The sequence below is a fragment of the Oncorhynchus gorbuscha genome, linkage group LG04 (genome assembly GCF_021184085.1).
Source record: "Oncorhynchus gorbuscha isolate QuinsamMale2020 ecotype Even-year linkage group LG04, OgorEven_v1.0, whole genome shotgun sequence".
Taxonomy (NCBI): Eukaryota; Metazoa; Chordata; class Actinopteri; order Salmoniformes; family Salmonidae; genus Oncorhynchus; species Oncorhynchus gorbuscha.
Genome location: NC_060176.1, coordinates 81,710,782 through 81,730,205, shown reverse-complemented (window position 1 = coordinate 81,730,205; position 19,424 = coordinate 81,710,782). Strand labels below are relative to the sequence as shown.

Sequence of the window (19,424 nt, the reverse complement as noted above, 5' to 3'; positions counted from 1 at the left end):
TGGGAGCTGACTGTGGTGATAATGGGAGCTGACTGTGGTGATAATCGGAGCTGACTGTGGTGATAATGGGAGTTGACTGTGGTGATAATGGGAGCTGACTGTGGTGATAATAGGAGCTGACTGTGGTGATAATGGGAGTTGACTGTGGTGATAATAGGAGCTGACTGTGGTGATAATAGGAGCTGACTGTGGTGATAATAGGAGCTGACTGTGGTGATAATAGGAGCTGACTGTGGTGATAATAGGAGCTGACTGTGGTGATAATAGGAGCTGACTGTGGTGATAATAGGCTGAGCTAGAGCTGTGGTGATAATAGGAGCTGACTGTGGTGATAATAGGAGCTGACTGTGGTGATAATGGGAGTTGATAATGTGGTGATAATGGGAGTTGACTGTGGTGATAATGGGAGTTGACTGTGGTGATAATAGGAGCTGACTGTGGTGATAATAGGGGTGGTGATAATAGGAGCTGACTGTGGTGATAATAGGAGCTGACTGTGGTGATAATAGGAGCTGACTGTGGTGATAATAGGGGGTGGTGATAATAGGAGCCGACTGTGGTGATAATAGGAGCTGACTGTGGTGATAATAGGAGCTGACTGTGGTGATAATAGGAGCTGACTGTGGTGTTAATAGGAGCTGACTGTGGTGATAATAGGAGTTGACTGGGGTGATAATAGGAGCGGACTGTGGTGATAATAGGAGCTGACTGTGGTGATAATAGGGGGTGGTGATAATATGAGCTGACTGTGGTGATAATAGGAGCTGACTGTGGTGATAATAGGAGCTGACTGTGGTGATAATGGGAGCTGACTGTGGTGATAATAGGAGCTGACTGTGGTGATAATAGGAGCTGACTGTGGTGATAATAGGGGTGGTGATAATATGAGCTGACTGTGGTGATAATAGGAGCTGACTGTGGTGATAATAGGAGATGACTGTGGTGATAATAGGAGCTGACTGTGGTGATAATAGGAGCTGACTGTGGTGATAATAGGAGCTGACTGTGGTGATAATAGGAGCTGACTGTGGTTATAATAGGAGCTGACTATAATAGGAGCTGACTGTGGTGATAATAGGAGCTGACTGTGGTGATAATAGGAGCTGACTGTGGTGATAATAGGAGCTGACTGTGGTGATAATAGGAGCTGACTGTGGTGATAATAGGAGCTGATAATAGGAGCTGACTGTGGTGATAATAGGAGCTGACTGTGGTGATAATAGGAGCTGACTGTGGTGATAATAGGAGCTGACTGTGGTGATAATAGGAGCTGACTGTGGTGATAATAGGAGCTGACTGTGGTGATAATAGGAGCTGGCAGCTGACTGTGGTGATAATGGGAGGAGCTGACTGTGGTGATAATAGTTGAGCTGACTGTGGTGATAATAGGAGCTGACTGTGGTGATAATAGGAGCTGACTGTGGTGATAATAGGAGCTGACTGTGGTGATAATAGGAGCTGACTGTGGTGATAATAGGAGCTGACTGTGGTGATAATAGGAGCTGACTGTGGTGATACTAGGAGCTGACTGTGGTGATAATAGAACTGTGGTGATAGGAGCTGACTGTGGTGATAATAGGAGCTGACTGTGGTGATAGCTGACTGTGGTGATAATAGGAGCTGTGGTGACTGATAATAGGAGCTGACTGTGGTGACTGTGGTGATAATAGGAGCTGACTGTGGTGATAATAGGGCTGACTGTGGTGATAATAGCTGTGGTGATAATAGGAGCTGACTGTGGTGATAATAGGAGCTGACTGTGGTGATAATAGGAGCTGACTGTGGTGATAATAGGAGCTGACTGTGGTGATAATAGGGAGCTGACTGTGGTGATAATAGGAGCTGACTGTGGTGATAATAGGAGCTGACTGTGGTGATAATAGGGGTGGTGATAATAGGAGCTGACTGTGGTGATAACTGTGGTGATAATAGGAGCTGACTGTGGTGATAATAGGAGAGCCGACTGACTGACTGTGTGATAATAGGAGCTGACTGTGGTGTTAATAGGAGCTGACTGTGGTGATAATAGGAGTTGACTGTGGTGATAATAGGAGCTGACTGTGGTGATAATAGGAGCTGACTGTGGTGATAATAGGGGGTGGTGATAATATGAGCTGACTGTGGTGATAATAGGAGCTGACTGTGGTGATAATAGGAGATGACTGTGGTGATAATGGGAGCTGACTGTGGTGATAATAGGAGCTGACTGTGGTGATAATAGGAGCTGACTGTGGTGATAATAGGGGTGGTGATAATATGAGCTGACTGTGGTGATAATAGGAGCTGACTGTGGTGATAATAGGAGATGACTGTGGTGATAATGGGAGCTGACTGTGGTGATAATAGGAGCTGACTGTGGTGATAATAGGAGCTGACTGTGGTGATAATAGGAGCTGACTGTGGTGATAATAGGAGCTGACTGTGGTGATAATAGGAGCTGACTGTGGTGATAATAGGAGCTGACTGTGGTGATAATAGGCTGACTGTGGTGATAATAGGAGCTGACTGTGGTGATAATAGGAGCTGACTGTGGTGATAATAGGAGCTGACTGTGGTGATAATAGGAGCTGACTGTGGTGATAATAGGAGCTGACTGTGGTGATAATAGGAGCTGACTGTGGTGATAATAGGAGCTGACTGTGGTGATAATAGGAGCTGACTGTGGTGATAATAGGAGCTGACTGTGGTGATAATAGGAGCTGACTGTGGTGATAATAGGAGCTGACTGTGGTGATAATAGGAGCTGACTGTGGTGATAATAGGAGCTGACTGTGGTGATAATGGGAGCTGACTGTGGTGATAATGGGAGCTGACTGTGGTGATAATAGGAGCTGACTGTGGTGATAATAGGTGCTGACTGTGGTGATAATAGGAGCTGACTGTGGTGATACTAGGAGCTGACTGTGGTGATAATAGGAGCTGACTGTGGTGATAATAGGAGCTGACTGTGGTGATAATGGGAGCTGACTGTGGTGATAATAGGAGCTGACTGTGGTGATAATAGGAGCTGACTGTGGTGATAATAGGAGCTGACTGTGGTGATAATAGGAGCTGACTGTGGTGATAATAGGAGCTGACTGTGGTGATAATAGGAGCTCACTGTGGTGATAATAGAAGCTGACTGTGGTGATAATAGGAGCTGACTGTGGTGTTACTAGGAGCTGACTGTGGTGATAATAGGAGCTGACTGTGGTGATAATGGGAGCTGATTGTGGTGATAATGGGAGTTGACTGTGGTGATAATGGGAGTTGACTGTGGTGATAATGGGAGTTGACTGTGGTGATAATAGGAGCTGACTGTGGTGATAATAGGGGGTGGTGATAATAGGAGCTGACTGTGGTGATAATAGGAGCTGACTGTGGTGATAATAGGAGCTGACTGTGGTGATAATAGGGGGTGGTGATAATAGGAGCCGACTGTGGTGATAATAGGAGCTGACTGTGGTGATAATAGGAGATGACTGTGGTGATAATAGGAGCTGACTGTGGTGTTAATAGGAGCTGACTGTGGTGATAATAGGAGTTGACTGTGGTGATAATAGGAGCTGACTGTGGTGATAATAGGAGCTGACTGTGGTGATAATAGGGGGTGGTGATAATATGAGCTGACTGTGGTGATAATAGGAGCTGACTGTGGTGATAATAGGAGATGACTGTGGTGATAATGGGAGCTGACTGTGGTGATAATAGGAGCTGACTGTGGTGATAATAGGAGCTGACTGTGGTGATAATAGGGGGTGGTGATAATATGAGCTGACTGTGGTGATAATAGGAGCTGACTGTGGTGATAATAGGAGATGACTGTGGTGATAATGGGAGCTGACTGTGGTGATAATAGGAGCTGACTGTGGTGATAATAGGAGCTGACTGTGGTGATAATAGGAGCTGGCTGTGGTGATAATAGGAGATGACTGTGGTGATAATAGGAGCTGACTGTGGTGATAATAGGAGCTGACTGTGGTGATAATAGGAGCTGACTGTGGTGATAATAGGAGCTGACTGTGGTGATAATAGGAGCTGACTGTGGTGATACTAGGAGCTGACTGTGGTGATAATAGGAGCTGACTGTGGTGATAATAGGAGCTGACTGTGGTGATAATGGGAGTTGACTGTGGTGATAATAGGAGCTGACTGTGGTGATAATAGGAGCTGACTGTGGTGATACTAGGAGCTGACTGTGGTGATAATAGGAGCTGACTGTGGTGATAATAGGAGCTGACTGTGGTGATAATAGGAGCTGATTGTGGTGATAATGGCAGCTGACTGTGGTGATAATGGGAGCCGACTGTGGTGATAATCGGAGCTGACTGTGGTGATAATGGGAGTTGACTGTGGTGATAATAGGAGCTGACTGTGGTGATAATAGGAGCTGACTGTGGTGATACTAGGAGCTGACTGTGGTGATAATAGGAGCTGACTGTGGTGATAATAGGAGCTGACTGTGGTGATAATGGGAGTTGACTGTGGTGATAATAGGAGCTGACTGTGGTGATAATAGGAGCTGACTGTGGTGATACTAGGAGCTGACTGTGGTGATAATAGGAGCTGACTGTGGTGATAATAGGAGCTGACTGTGGTGATAATAGGAGCTCACTGTGGTGATAATAGAAGCTGACTGTGGTGATAATAGGAGCTGACTGTGGTGTTACTAGGAGCTGACTGTGGTGATAATAGGAGCTGACTGTGGTGATAATGGGAGCTGATTGTGGTGATAATGGGAGTTGACTGTGGTGATAATGGGAGTTGACTGTGGTGATAATGGGAGTTGACTGTGGTGATAATAGGAGCTGACTGTGGTGATAATAGGGGTGGTGATAATAGGAGCTGACTGTGGTGATAATAGGAGCTGACTGTGGTGATAATAGGAGCTGACTGTGGTGATAATAGGGGGTGGTGATAATAGGAGCCGACTGTGGTGATAATAGGAGCTGACTGTGGTGATAATAGGAGATGACTGTGGTGATAATAGGAGCTGACTGTGGTGTTAATAGGAGCTGACTGTGGTGATAATAGGAGTTGACTGTGGTGATAATAGGAGCTGACTGTGGTGATAATAGGAGCTGACTGTGGTGATAATAGGGGGTGGTGATAATATGAGCTGACTGTGGTGATAATAGGAGCTGACTGTGGTGATAATAGGAGATGACTGTGGTGATAATGGGAGCTGACTGTGGTGATAATAGGAGCTGACTGTGGTGATAATAGGAGCTGACTGTGGTGATAATAGGGGGTGGTGATAATATGAGCTGACTGTGGTGATAATAGGAGCTGACTGTGGTGATAATAGGAGATGACTGTGGTGATAATGGGAGCTGACTGTGGTGATAATAGGAGCTGACTGTGGTGATAATAGGAGCTGACTGTGGTGATAATAGGAGCTGGCTGTGGTGATAATAGGAGATGACTGTGGTGATAATAGGAGCTGACTGTGGTGATAATAGGAGCTGACTGTGGTGATAATAGGAGCTGACTGTGGTGATAATAGGAGCTGACTGTGGTGATAATAGGAGCTGACTGTGGTGATACTAGGAGCTGACTGTGGTGATAATAGGAGCTGACTGTGGTGATAATAGGAGCTGACTGTGGTGATAATGGGAGTTGACTGTGGTGATAATAGGAGCTGACTGTGGTGATAATAGGAGCTGACTGTGGTGATACTAGGAGCTGACTGTGGTGATAATAGGAGCTGACTGTGGTGATAATAGGAGCTGACTGTGGTGATAATAGGAGCTGATTGTGGTGATAATGGAAGCTGACTGTGGTGATAATGGGAGCCGACTGTGGTGATAATCGGAGCTGACTGTGGTGATAATGGGAGTTGACTGTGGTGATAATAGGAGCTGACTGTGGTGATAATAGGAGCTGACTGTGGTGATACTAGGAGCTGACTGTGGTGATAATAGGAGCTGACTGTGGTGATAATAGGAGCTGACTGTGGTGATAATGGGAGTTGACTGTGGTGATAATAGGAGCTGACTGTGGTGATAATAGGAGCTGACTGTGGTGATACTAGGAGCTGACTGTGGTGATAATAGGAGCTGACTGTGGTGATAATAGGAGCTGACTGTGGTGATAATAGGAGCTGACTGTGGTGATAATAGGAGCTCACTGTGGTGATAATAGAAGCTGACTGTGGTGATAATAGGAGCTGACTGTGGTGTTACTAGGAGCTGACTGTGGTGATAATAGGAGCTGACTGTGGTGATAATGGGAGCTGATTGTGGTGATAATGGGAGTTGACTGTGGTGATAATGGGAGTTGACTGTGGTGATAATAGGAGCTGACTGTGGTGATAATAGGGGGTGGTGATAATAGGAGCTGACTGTGGTGATAATAGGAGCTGACTGTGGTGATAATAGGAGCTGACTGTGGTGATAATAGGGGGTGGTGATAATAGGAGCCGACTGTGGTGATAATAGGAGCTGACTGTGGTGATAATAGGAGATGACTGTGGTGATAATAGGAGCTGACTGTGGTGTTAATAGGAGCTGACTGTGGTGATAATAGGAGTTGACTGTGGTGATAATAGGAGCTGACTGTGGTGATAATAGGAGCTGACTGTGGTGATAATAGGAGATGACTGTGGTGATAATGGGAGCTGACTGTGGTGATAATAGGAGCTGACTGTGGTGATAATAGGAGCTGACTGTGGTGATAATAGGGGGTGGTGATAATATGAGCTGACTGTGGTGATAATAGGAGCTGACTGTGGTGATAATAGGAGATGACTGTGGTGATAATGGGAGCTGACTGTGGTGATAATAGGAGCTGACTGTGGTGATAATAGGAGCTGACTGTGGTGATAATAGGAGCTGGCTGTGGTGATAATAGGAGATGACTGTGGTGATAATAGAAGCTGACTGTGGTGATAATAGGAGCTGACTGTGGTGATAATAGGAGCTGACTGTGGTGATAATAGGAGCTGACTGTGGTGATAATAGGAGCTGACTGTGGTGATACTAGGAGCTGACTGTGGTGATAATAGGAGCTGACTGTGGTGATAATAGGAGCTATGTACTGAATGTGAAAGCGTCACTGCCTCTTCTTCTTCTCCTTTCTCTCGTCTTTCTTAAGGGCATCACGTTTGGTCGTCGTAGCAACCGGCTGGACTTGTACTATTCTCCCACGGTGGGCCAGCCAGGCAGTGGACCGGTGCCCGTGGTAGTATTTATATACGGGGGAGGCTGGGGTTCAGGGGAGAGGTCCATATACTGTCTACTGGCCATGCAGATGGCTAAGGAGCTCAGCGCAACGGTGATCTGCCCGGACTATTGCACCTACCCAAAGGTAAGACTCCCTCCACGTCCATAACAATAGAGCTGAAACAAACCAATAATAATTTAAAGGACACAGTCTCTGTCATATTCAGTGAGCGAGCGTACACATTGAATATGACTGTAATCTTTTTCCCAGGGTAATGTTTTGTGTATGGTTCAAGATATCGCCGACTGTCTCGTTTGGGCGAGGGAGAACGGCCATAAGTTCAACTTTGACAAAGTAAGCGATGCAAACAGTAGATGAATTCAGGTTTCACAATTACAGTGTAACAAGTTGGTGTGTATCACAGAGGCCTATTCAAACTTGTTTATTCGGCATTTTCACTTTAATGCATTGACGGCAATGGGATGTTACGTTTTTATGAGGCCCTTAACTGAAGATTATTCATAAATGCAATGTTTATATACACCCTCCTGTGTCTGTTGTCTATTCACAGGACAATATAGTGTTACAATACCCTTTATAAGGTTAATAAACACTAACCTGTAAGTTAATACAGTGGGGGGCAAAAAAGTATTTAGTCAGCCACCAATTGTGCAAGTTCTCCCACTTAAAAATATGAGAGAGGCCTGTAATTTTCATCGTAGGTACACTTCAACTATGACAGACAAAATTAGACGAAAAAAAATCCAGAAAATCCCATTGTAGGATTTTTTATGAATTTATTTGCAAATTATGGTGGAAAGTAAGTATTTGGTCAATAACAAAAGGTTATCTCAATACTTTGTTATATACCATTTGTTGGCAATAACAGAGGTCAAACGTTTTCTGTAAGTCTTCACAAGGTTTTCACACACTATTGCTAGTATTTACAGAAAACGTTTGAATGATGGACATTACAGGCCTCTCTCATCTTTTTAAGTGGGAAAACTTGCACAATTGGTGGCTGACTAAATACTTTTTTGCCCCCCTATATATAGTTTATAAAGGTGTAATAAGCTGTTATAACGCTATAACGCTATAATGTTATAATAATGTTGTCTTTTCAGGATAACATGGTGTTAGTCGTTCATAAACTGTTCATTTTTAGTTTGTAAAGTGGGTAATAAACAGTTAAGTTGATATCCACTATGTTGTCTTTTCAGGATAACATGGTGTTAGTCGTTCATAAACTGGTAAACTGGTCATTTTTAGTTTGTAAAGTGGGTAATAAACAGTTAAGTTGATATCCACTATGTTGTCTTTTCAGGATAACATGGTGTTAGTCGTTCATAAACTGGTCATTTTTAGTTTGTAAAGTGGGTAATAAACAGTTAAGTTGATATCCACTATGTTGTCTTTTCAGGATAACATGGTGTTAGTCGTTCATAAACTGGTCATTTTTAGTTTGTAAAGTGGGTAATAAACAGTTAAGTTGATATCCACTATGTTGTCTTTTCAGGATAACATGGTGTTAGTCGTTCATAAACTGGTCATTTTTAGTTTGTAAAGTGGGTAATAAACAGTTAAGTTGATATCCACTATGTTGTCTTTTCAGGATAACATGGTGTTAGTCGTTCATAAACTGGTCATTTTTAGTTTGTAAAGTGGGTAATAAACAGTTAAGTTGATATCCACTATGTTGTCTTTTCAGGATAACATGGTGTTAGTCGTTCATAAACTGGTCATTTTTAGTTTGTAAAGTGGGTAATAAACAGTTAAGTTGATATCCACTATGTTGTCTTTTCAGGATAACATGGTGTTAGTCGTTCATAAACGGGTCATTTTTAGTTTGTAAAGTGGGTAATAAACAGTTAAGTTGATATCCACTATGTTGTCTTTTCAGGATAACATGGTGTTAGTCGGCCACTCCGCTGGGGCTCACCTAGCAGCTCTCACCGTGTTGTTCATGGTCGAGGGACGAGACGAGCTCTTTATAGAAGACAAGAAGCAGACAGAGATCACCATGGCAATCAGAGGAGTAACAGGTCAATATGTGGTTTATAGATACAGGTCAATATGTGGTAACAGGTCAATATGTGGTTTATAGATACAGGTCAATATGTGGTTTATAGATACAGGTCAATATGTGGTTTATAGATACAGGTCAATATGTGGTAACAGGTCAATATGTGGTTTATAGTTACAGGTCAATATGTGGTAACAGGTCAATATGTGGTTTATAGTTACAGGTCAATATGTGGTTTATAGATACAGGTCAATATGTGGTTTATAGATACAGGTCAATATGTGGTTTATAGATACAGGTCAATATGTGGTAACAGGTCAATATGTGGTTTATAGTTACAGGTCAATATGTGGTTTATAGATACAGGTCAATATGTGGTTTATAGATACAGGTCAATATGTGGTTTATAGTTACAGGTCAATATGTGGTTTATAGATACAGGTCAATATGTGGTTTATAGATACAGGTCAATATGTGGTTTATAGTTACAGGTCAATATGTGGTTTATAGATACAGGTCAATATGTGGTTTATAGATACAGGTCAATATGTGGTTTATAGATACAGGTCAATATGTGGTTTATAGATACAGGTCAATATGTGGTTTATAGATACAGGTCAACATGTGGTTTATAGATACAGGTCAATGTGTGGTTTATAGATACAGGTCAATATGTGGTTTATAGATACAGGTTAATATGTGGTAACAGGTCAATATGTGGTTTATAGTTACAGGTCAATATGTGGTAACAGGTCAATATGTGGTTTATAGTTACAGGTCAATATGTGGTAACAGGTCAATATGTGGTTTATAGTTACAGGTCAATATGTGGTTTATAGATACAGGTCAATATGTGGTTTATAGTTACAGGTCAATATGTGGTTTATAGATACAGGTCAATATGTGGTTTATAGATACAGGTCAATATGTGGTTTATAGATACAGGTCAATATGTGGTTTATAGATACAGGTCAACATGTGGTTTATAGATACAGGTCAATATGTGGTTTATAGATACAGGTCAATATGTGGTTTATAGATACAGGTCAATATGTGGTTTATAGATACAGGTCAATATGTGGTTTATAGATTTTTATTGCATAGCTTATATGTCTATAACATGTTTATAGATCTTTATAAACATACAATATAATCACTCAATTGACCTAATTGGATGTATAAAGTTTGTTTTATATATATATTTAATACACACACAGTACCAGTCAAAAGTTTGGACACACTGACTCATTCAAGGGTTTTTCTTTATTTTTACTGTTTTCTACATTAATAGAATAATATTGAAGACATCAAAACTATTAAATAACACATATGGAATCATGTAGTAACCAAAAAAAGTGTTAAAGCAAATCAAAATAGATGATGATGATGATGATGACAGCTTTGTACACTCTTGGCATTTCTCTCAACCAGCTTCACCTTGGTAATCAAGCCCACTACTGTTGTGTCGTCTGCAACCTTGATGATTGAGTTGGAGGCGTGCATGGCCACGCAGCTGTGGGTGAACAGGGAGCACAGGAGGGGGCTGAGCACGCATCCTTGTGGGGCCCCAGTGTTGAGGGTCAGCAAAGAGATGTTGTTTCCTACCTTCACCACCTGAGGACGGCCCGTCAGGAAGTCCAGGACCCAATTTCACATGGCGAGGTTGAGACCCAGGGCCTCCAGCTTGATGATGCACTTGGAGGGTACTGTGGTGTTGAATGCTGAGCTGTAGTCAATGAACAGCACTCTTACATAGTTATTCCTCTTGTCCAGGTGGAACAGGGCAGTGTGCAGTATGATGGCGATTGCGTCGTCTGTGAACCTGTTGGGGCGGTATCCAAACTAGGGTGGTCGGTAAGGTCTCTCAAAGCACTTCAAGATGACAGAAGTGAGTGCTATGGAGCGGTAGTCATTCAGTTCACTTATCTTAGCTTTCTTGGGAACAGGAACAATGGTGGCCATCTTGAGAATGTGGGGACAACAGACTGGGATAGTCCTTTTACCAGTATTTTGCTTGTAACTACACTGTTTATATTCAGCCCAGACCTCTTTCCATGGTTAAATGCCGTGTTTTGGCCTTTCAGTTTGACGTGAAAGCCGCCATCCATCCACGGTCTCTGTTTTTGTGTTATGTTTAGTTATTAAAACACTCACTCCCTGAACTTGATCCCGACTCGGCGCACAACGTTTTACACCTTGTCACGGCACGATTGTTTGGCTCAAACGCATCAAGGGAAGAAAAAAAATCCACAAATTAACTTTTCACATACCTCATGAAGCTGGTTGAGAGAATTCCAGAGTTCTCTGGTTGAGAGAATGCTAAGAGTGTTCAAAGCTGTAATCAAGGCAAAGGATTGCTACTTAGAAGAATCTCAAATATAAAATATATTTTGATTTGTTTTAACACTTTTTTTGGTTACTACATGATTCCATATGTGTTATTTAATACTTTTGATGTCTTCACTATTATTCTATAACGTAGAAAATTAAATGAAGAGATATATATAAATAAATTTAGATAAATTAAAGTTCTGTGACTTTTGTCTCTGACATGGTGTTTTGTTGTCTGTACAGGTTTAAGTGGAGTGTACAACATAATGGACCACTACGAGCATGAACAGATGAGAGCTGTGGAGTATGTCTCTACGATGCACAAAGCCATGAACGGACTAGAGAACTTCCCTTATTATTCACCCACACACCTACTGAAGGAATTCAGCGAGGAGCAACTGAAAAGGTATGCGGGTGTTGCAGTGTTGTACTAAAATTGACGATAAAGTTGATACCATCTCGTCTGGGTTCTGATGATACTTTGATGTGTTTAAATACACAGTGGAAGAACAAATTGGGGAACGGAAATGTGACTTATTAGGGGAACGGAAAGAGGAAATGTGACTTATTAGGGGAACGGAAAGAAGAAATAAGACTTATTAGGGGAACGGAAAGAGGAAATGTGACTTATTAGGGGAACGGAAAGAGGAAATGTGACTTATTAGGGGAACGGAAAGAGGAAATGTGACTTATTAGGGAACGGAAAGAGGAAATGTGACTTATTAGGGGAACGGAAAGAGGAAATGTGACTTATTAGGGGAACGGAAAGAGGAAATGTGACTTATTAGGGGAACGGAAAGAGGAAATGTGACTTATTAGGGGAACGGAAAGAGGAAATGTGACTTATTAGGGGAACGGAAAGAGGAAATGTGACTTATTAGGGGAACGGAAAGAGGAAATGTGACTTATTAGGGAACGGAAAGAGGAAATGTGACTTATTAGGGGAACGGAAAGAGGAAATGTGACTTATTAGGGGAACGGAAAGAGGAAATGTGACTTATTAGGGGAACGGAAAGAGGAAATGTGACTTATTAGGGGAACGGAAAGAGGAAATGTGACTTATTGGCATTTAGTCTACCTTTATTTGTTTTTTTAGAAATCATTATTTTTCGTTCTTCCCCCCATTCTGCAGAGTGGCCTTATATACAGTGCATTCACTTATATTAACTTTTCTATGACGTCTCCTTGTGATGATGTTTTTAATATGTCTGACCTACTCAGGCGGTGGTGCTGTACTGTACTGTGCAGGATGACAGTGCATTCGGAAACTATTCAGACCCCTTGATTTTTTTTACACATTTTGTTATGTTCCAACCTTGTTCTAAAAATGGATTCAATTGTTAATTTTCTCTCATCAGTCTACACACAATACACCATGATGACAAAGCAAAAACAGGTTTTTAGAAATGTAATTGAAATGGATAAAATTTATTAAAAACAAAAAACTGAAATATTACATTTACATCAGTATTCAGATCCTTTACTCAGTACTTTGTTGATGCACCTTTGGTAGTGATCACAGCCTCAAGTCTTCTTGGGTAGGAAGCTACAAGCTTGGCACATCTGTATTTGGAGAGTTTCTCCCATTCTTCTCTGCAGTTCCTCTCAAGCTCTGTCAGGTTGGATGGGGAGCATTGCTGCATAGCGATTTTCAGGGCTCTCCAGAGATGTTCGATTAGGTTCAAGATGGGCCACTCAAGGACATTCAGAGACTTGTCCCGAAGCCACTCATGCATTGTCTTGGCTGTGTGCTTGGGGTCGTTGTCCTGTTGGAAGGTGAACCTTCACCCCCAGCCTGAGGTTCTGCTCTGGAGCAGGTTTTCATCAAGGACCTCTCTGTACTTTTCTCCGTTCATCTCAATCCTGACTAGTCTCCCGGTCCCTGGTGCTGAAAAACATCCCCGCAGCATGATGCTGCCACCACCATGCTTCACTGTAGGGATGGTGCCTGGTTTCCTCCAGATGTGACGCTTGGCATTAAGGCCAAAGAGTTCAATCTTGGTTTCATGAGACCAGAGAATTTTGTTTCTCATCGTCTGAGAATCCTTTAGGTGCCTTTTGGCAAACTCCAAGCTGGCTGTCATGTGCCTTTTACTGAGGAGTGGCTTCCCTCTGGCCACTTTACAATAAAGGCCTTATTGGTGGAGTGCTTCAGAGATGGTTGTGCTTCTGGAAGGTTCTCCCATCTCCACAGAGGAGATCTGTCAGAGTGACCATCGGGTTCTTGGTCACCTCTCTGACCAAGGCTCTTCTTCCTCGACTGCTCAGTTTGGCCGGGCGGCCAGCTCTATGAAGAGTGTTGGTGGTTCCAAACGTCTTCCATTTAAGAATGATGGAGGCCACTGTGTCCTTGGGGACCTTCAATGCTGCAGAATGATGGAGGCCACTGTGTTCTTGGGGACCTTCAATGCTGCGGACATGTTTTGGGTGCCCTTCCCCAGATCTGTGCCTTGACACAATCCTGTTTCAGAACTCCGAGGACAATTCCTTCAACCTCATAGCTTGGTTTTTGCTCTGACATGCACTGTCAACTGTGGGACCTCATATAGACAGGTGTGTGCCTTTCCAAATCATGTCCAATCAATTGAATTTACCATAGGTGGACCCCAATCAAGTTGTAGAAACATCTCAAGGATGATCAACGGAAACAGGATGCATCTGAGCTCAATTTTGAGTCCCATAGAAAAGGGTCTGAATACTTATGTAAATAAGGTGGACCCTTCTTGATACACGCGGGATACTGTTGAGCGTGAAAAACCAAACCGCGTTGCAGTTGTTGACACAAACTGCTGCGCCTGGCACCTACGACTATACCCTGTTCAAAGGCATATTTTGTCTTTCCCATTCACCCTCTGAATGACCCACATACACAAACCATGTCTCAATTGTGTCAAGGCTTTAAAAAAATCCTTCTTTAACCTGTCTCCTCCCCTTCATCTACACTGATTTGAAGTGGATTTAACAAGTGATTTCAATAAGGGGTCATATCTTTCACCTGGTCAGTCTATGTCATGGAAAGAGCAGGTGTTCTTAATGTTTTGTACACTCAGTGTAATATCTCAACTTTTTATTTTATTTCTTTCCCGGTTCTAACAGAGTGCCACCTTTCTGCTTGCTGCACGGAACGAGTGACATCATAGTTCCGGCGGCATCTTCCCAGCGGTTCTCTGAGCTGCTCACCTCCCTCTCGATCAAGGTGTCCCTGTACCTCATGCCTAAAATGGACCACACCGAGATTGTCACCGATCTCATGGCGACAGACAGGCACTTCTACAACACAGTGTACAGCTGCATCAAACAGGAGTACAGCAAGTTCATAGGTCAGGTCTGTCACTGCTGAGCGTTCTTCTAGACCGGTCTTCTACACAACAAGGAAACTATAACTTAACTTCAATAACTTATCCATTCATTCATTCATGACGTGCCGCAATTCTTCGTTTACATCTTTTTCAGTGCATTATTATGATACCTTGAACTTCAACCTTTTTGACTTAAAAACATTTAGCAGTTTTATCGCTCTGTTTTAATCTCAGTAATGATTCCTCTTCTTCCTCTGGTGTTTTACTGTGTGATTGATGATAGTTCCCTGATCGTAAACAGACTGAATGATATTTCTGATAGTTCCCTGATCATAAACAGACTGAATGATATTTCTGATAGTACCCTGATCATAAACAGACTGAATGATATTTCTGATAGTTCCCTGATCGTAAACAGACTGAATGATATTCATGATAGTTCCCTGATTGTAAACAGACTGAATGATATTTCATGATAGTTCCCTGATCATAAACAGACTGAATGGTATTTTAATATAATAGCTGCTGGATCTGATGAAGGAGAGATACCAGGCAAACCAAACATGCTTTTGACATATTTGATCTACAGTAAGTCTGGTGTATGAGAATATTGGTTTATCTAGGATGCCTGTGAGCTATCCTAGAGGGCCCAGTATACAGTATATATCCAGACTCCGCCTTTATAGAAATATCGTTATATGACGTAGACATGATTTCCGATGGGAGTCGTACCGTCAACGTCTCATGGACAGAAAAGTTTCAGATGAGTTTAACTTTTTGATTGGTCGATGGAGACGTTGGCCAATCAGACACACTCTGCACGGACCAAAATGAATCCCTTCTAATTCTGTTTCCGTTCTCCACGGATCAATTTGGCCACGCCCTTATATAGCCAGTATTATGTGTACCATGTGGAACCCTAAATTGCACCCTATTCCCTACTTGGTGCACTACATTTGACCAGAGTCCTATGGGCAGTGCACTACATAGGGAATAGGGTACAGTTGGGACAGAGACTGATAGCAGTTCTATTGTATATTTTCTACTGATAATCTGTTGCATTAATATGGTCAACCCAGGGCACATTACCTTGTTTATGGTCAACCCAGGGCACATTATCTTGTTTATGGTCAACCCAGGAGAACATTACATTATCTTGCTTAATTAAATGTTAGGACATCAACTATATAGTACATGTGATTAAATGCATTCAGTACATTGTTCTACAGCGTTGGGGTCGATTCCATTTCAATTCAGGAAGTAAACCTTTCAAAAGGATTGATGGAGGTCATTGGAATTTCAGGGTACTTCCTGGAGTACTTCCTGGAGTACTTCCTGGAGTACTTCCTGGATTGACCCAAAACCTTGTTACTGTACTTAACATGTTGAATATCTGCTGTTAATAGTTATGCATATTGGTTCAATAAAGTTATTAACACGTGTAAAATACATTGTAAGAATTATTATTATTATTTTTATTTTTTTAAATAACTGCAAAATGATTTGTTCGTTGGCAATAGGTTCTCATAGTTTTATAGTAGAATAGATGGTGTGCCACTATGCAGCTATACTGTAGTCACTGTGTGCTAGCCATGTAAATTACAGTTATAGGGACACTATACTGTAGTCACTCTGTGCTAGCCATGTAAATTACAGTTATAGGGACACTATACTGTTGTCACTCTGTGTTAGCCATGAAAATTACAGAGTTATCGGGACACTATACTGTAGTCACTGTGCTAGCCATGTAAATTACAGTTATAGGGACACTATACTGTAGTCACTGTGTGTTAGCCATGTAAATTACAGCTATAGGGACACTATACTGTAGTCACTCTGTGCTAGCCATGTAAATTACAGCTATAGGGACACTATACTGTAGTCACTGTGTGTTAGCCATGTAAATTACAGCTATAGGGACACTATACTGTAGTCACTCTGTGCTAGCCATGTAAATTACAGCTATAGGGACACTATACTGTAGTCACTCTGTGCTAGCCATGTAAATTACAGTTATAGGGACACTATACTGTTGTCACTCTGTGTTAGCCATGAAAATTACAGTTATAGGGACACTATACTGTAGTCACTCTGTGCTAGCCATGTAAATTACAGTTATAGGGACACTATACTGTAGTCACTGTGTGTTAGCCATGTAAATTACAGTTATAGGGACACTATACTGTAGTCACTCTGTGCTAGCCATGTAAATTACAGTTATAGGGACACTATACTGTTGTCACTCTGTGTTAGCCATGAAAATTACAGAGTTATCGGGACACTATACTGTAGTCACTGTGCTAGCCATGTAAATTACAGTTATAGGGACACTATACTGTAGTCACTCTGTGCTAGCCATGTAAATTACAGCTATAGGGACACTATACTGTAGTCACTCTGTGCTAGCGGGGTGGTGGCACTATACTGTAGTCATTCTGTGCTAGCCATGTAAATTCTAATTATAGGGACACTTAGTAGTGGGGTCATTATTTTATTGATTTAATAAGTTTATTTAAAACAAGGACAATATAACAACAAAACATACATCTCAGAAGTGATATGTTGCACCAGATCTTGCTAACAGCTCATTACCATCTGCAGTCTCAACTTGATTGGAGTCCACCTGGGGTAAATCCAATTGATTGGACATGTTTTGGAAAGGCACACACCTGTCTTTATAAGGTCCCACAGTTGGCAGTGCATGTCAGAGCAAAAACCAAGTAATGAGGTCGAAGATATTGTCCGTAGAGCTCAGAGGCAGGATTGTGTCGAGGCACAGATCTGGGGAAGGGTAGCAACACATGTCTGTAGCATTGAAGGTCCCCAAGAACACAGTGGCCTCCATCATTCTTACATGGAAGAAGTTTGGAACCACCAAGACTCTTCCTAGAGCTGGCTGCCCGGACAAACTGAGCAATCGGAGGAGAAGGGCCTTAGTCAGGGAGGCGACCATGAACCTGATGGTCACTCTGACAGAGCTCCAGAGTTCCTCTGTGAAGATGGGAGAACCTTCCAGAAGGACAACCATCTCTGCAGCACTCCACCAATCAGGCCTTTATGATAAAGTGGCCTGATGGAAGCCACTCCTCAGTAAAAGACACATGACAACCCACTCTGGTCTGATGAAACCACGATTGAACTCTTTGGCCTGAATGCGAAGTGTCACGTCTAGAGGAAACCTGACACCATCCCTACAGTGGAGCATGGCGGTGGCAGCATCAGGCTGTGGGGATGTTTATCAGCGGCAGGGACTGGGAGACTAGTCAGGATCAAAGGAAAGATGAACAGAGCAAAGTACAGAGAGATCCTTGATGAAAACCTGCTCCAGAGCGCTCAGGACCTCAGACTGGGGCGAAGGTTCACCTTCCAACAGGACAATGACCCTAAGCACCCAACCAAGACATCTCAGGAGTGGGATCGATACAAGTCTCTCAATGTCCTTGAGTGTCCCAGCCAGAGACCGAACTTGAACCTGATCTAACATCTCTGGAGAGACTTGAAAATAGCTGTGCAGCAACGCTCCCCATCCAACCTGACAGAGCTTGAGAGGATCTGTCTAGAACAATGGGAGAAGCCCCCCAAATACATATGTGCCAAGCTTGTAGCGTCATTACCCAAGAAGACTTGAGGCTGTAATCGCTGCCAAAGGTGCTTCGACAAAGTACTGAGTAAAAGGTCTGAATACTTGTGTAAATCTTATATTTCTATGAATCTAGTTTTCCTTTGTCATTATGGGGTATTGTGATGTCATTATGGGATATTGTGATGTCATTATGGGGTATTGTGATGTCATTATGGGGTATTGTGATGTCATTATGGGCTATTGTGATGTCATTATGGGGTATTGTGATGTCATTATGGGCTATTGTGATGTCATTATGGGGTATTGTGATGTCATTATGGGGTATTGTGATGTCATTATGGGGTATTGTGATGTCATTATGGGGTATTGTGTGTAGATTGATGAGGGGAAAGAAACGATTTATCAATTTTAGAATTAGGCTGTAACGTAACAAAATGTGGGAAAAAGTCAAGGGGTCTGAATACTTTCCCGAAGGCGCTGTATGGTACAATATGGTTAGTCGCTGTATACACACAGTTAGACCCATTTTAATTGTCCAGATGTACAGAATCTAATGGAGAGTGTTGGACCTTGTTGAGTATGAAATTACTGAACCAAATGAACTGAAACGATGAACCACAAGACCCTTTGGTGTCTGTGTTTACCAAGACCAAAAGCCTCACCAAAGTTGAAGATGGAAATCCTAGCACAGCACTGTGTGTGAGCCTCAGTTCCAGAATGTTCAGCAATAGCTCATTAAAAGTAATGAGTAAATATGCTGACAGTGTTAACGTTAGCCATGCAGGGAGTGTGAGGCACACACACACACACACACACACACACACACACACACACACACACACACACACACACACACACACACACACACACACACACACACACACACACACACACACACACACACACACACACACACACACACACACACACACACACACACACACTATTATGTTATGTACTTTAGCCCTGTTGTCAGGTTATGTACTTTAGCCCTGTTGTCAGGCTTTAGCCCTGTTGTCAGGCTTTAGCCCTGTTGTCAGGTTAT

The 19,424-nt window shown here is 42.4% G+C and overlaps 1 protein-coding gene across 1 annotated transcript in view; it reads left to right on the top strand.

The window, feature by feature from the left end:
* Positions 1-16,243, top strand: part of LOC124034721 (probable isoprenylcysteine alpha-carbonyl methylesterase ICMEL2) — a 33,061-nt gene extending 16,818 nt beyond the window's left edge. The window contains exons 5-9 of the mRNA XM_046348208.1: positions 7,075-7,287; positions 7,414-7,497; positions 9,044-9,185; positions 11,741-11,903; positions 14,594-16,243. Coding sequence (XP_046204164.1) covers positions 7,075-7,287; positions 7,414-7,497; positions 9,044-9,185; positions 11,741-11,903; positions 14,594-14,837 — 846 coding nt within the window. The 3' untranslated portion in view covers positions 14,838-16,243. The remainder of the gene's footprint in view (positions 1-7,074; positions 7,288-7,413; positions 7,498-9,043; positions 9,186-11,740; positions 11,904-14,593) is intronic.
* Positions 16,244-19,424: the final 3,181 nt, after the last annotated feature.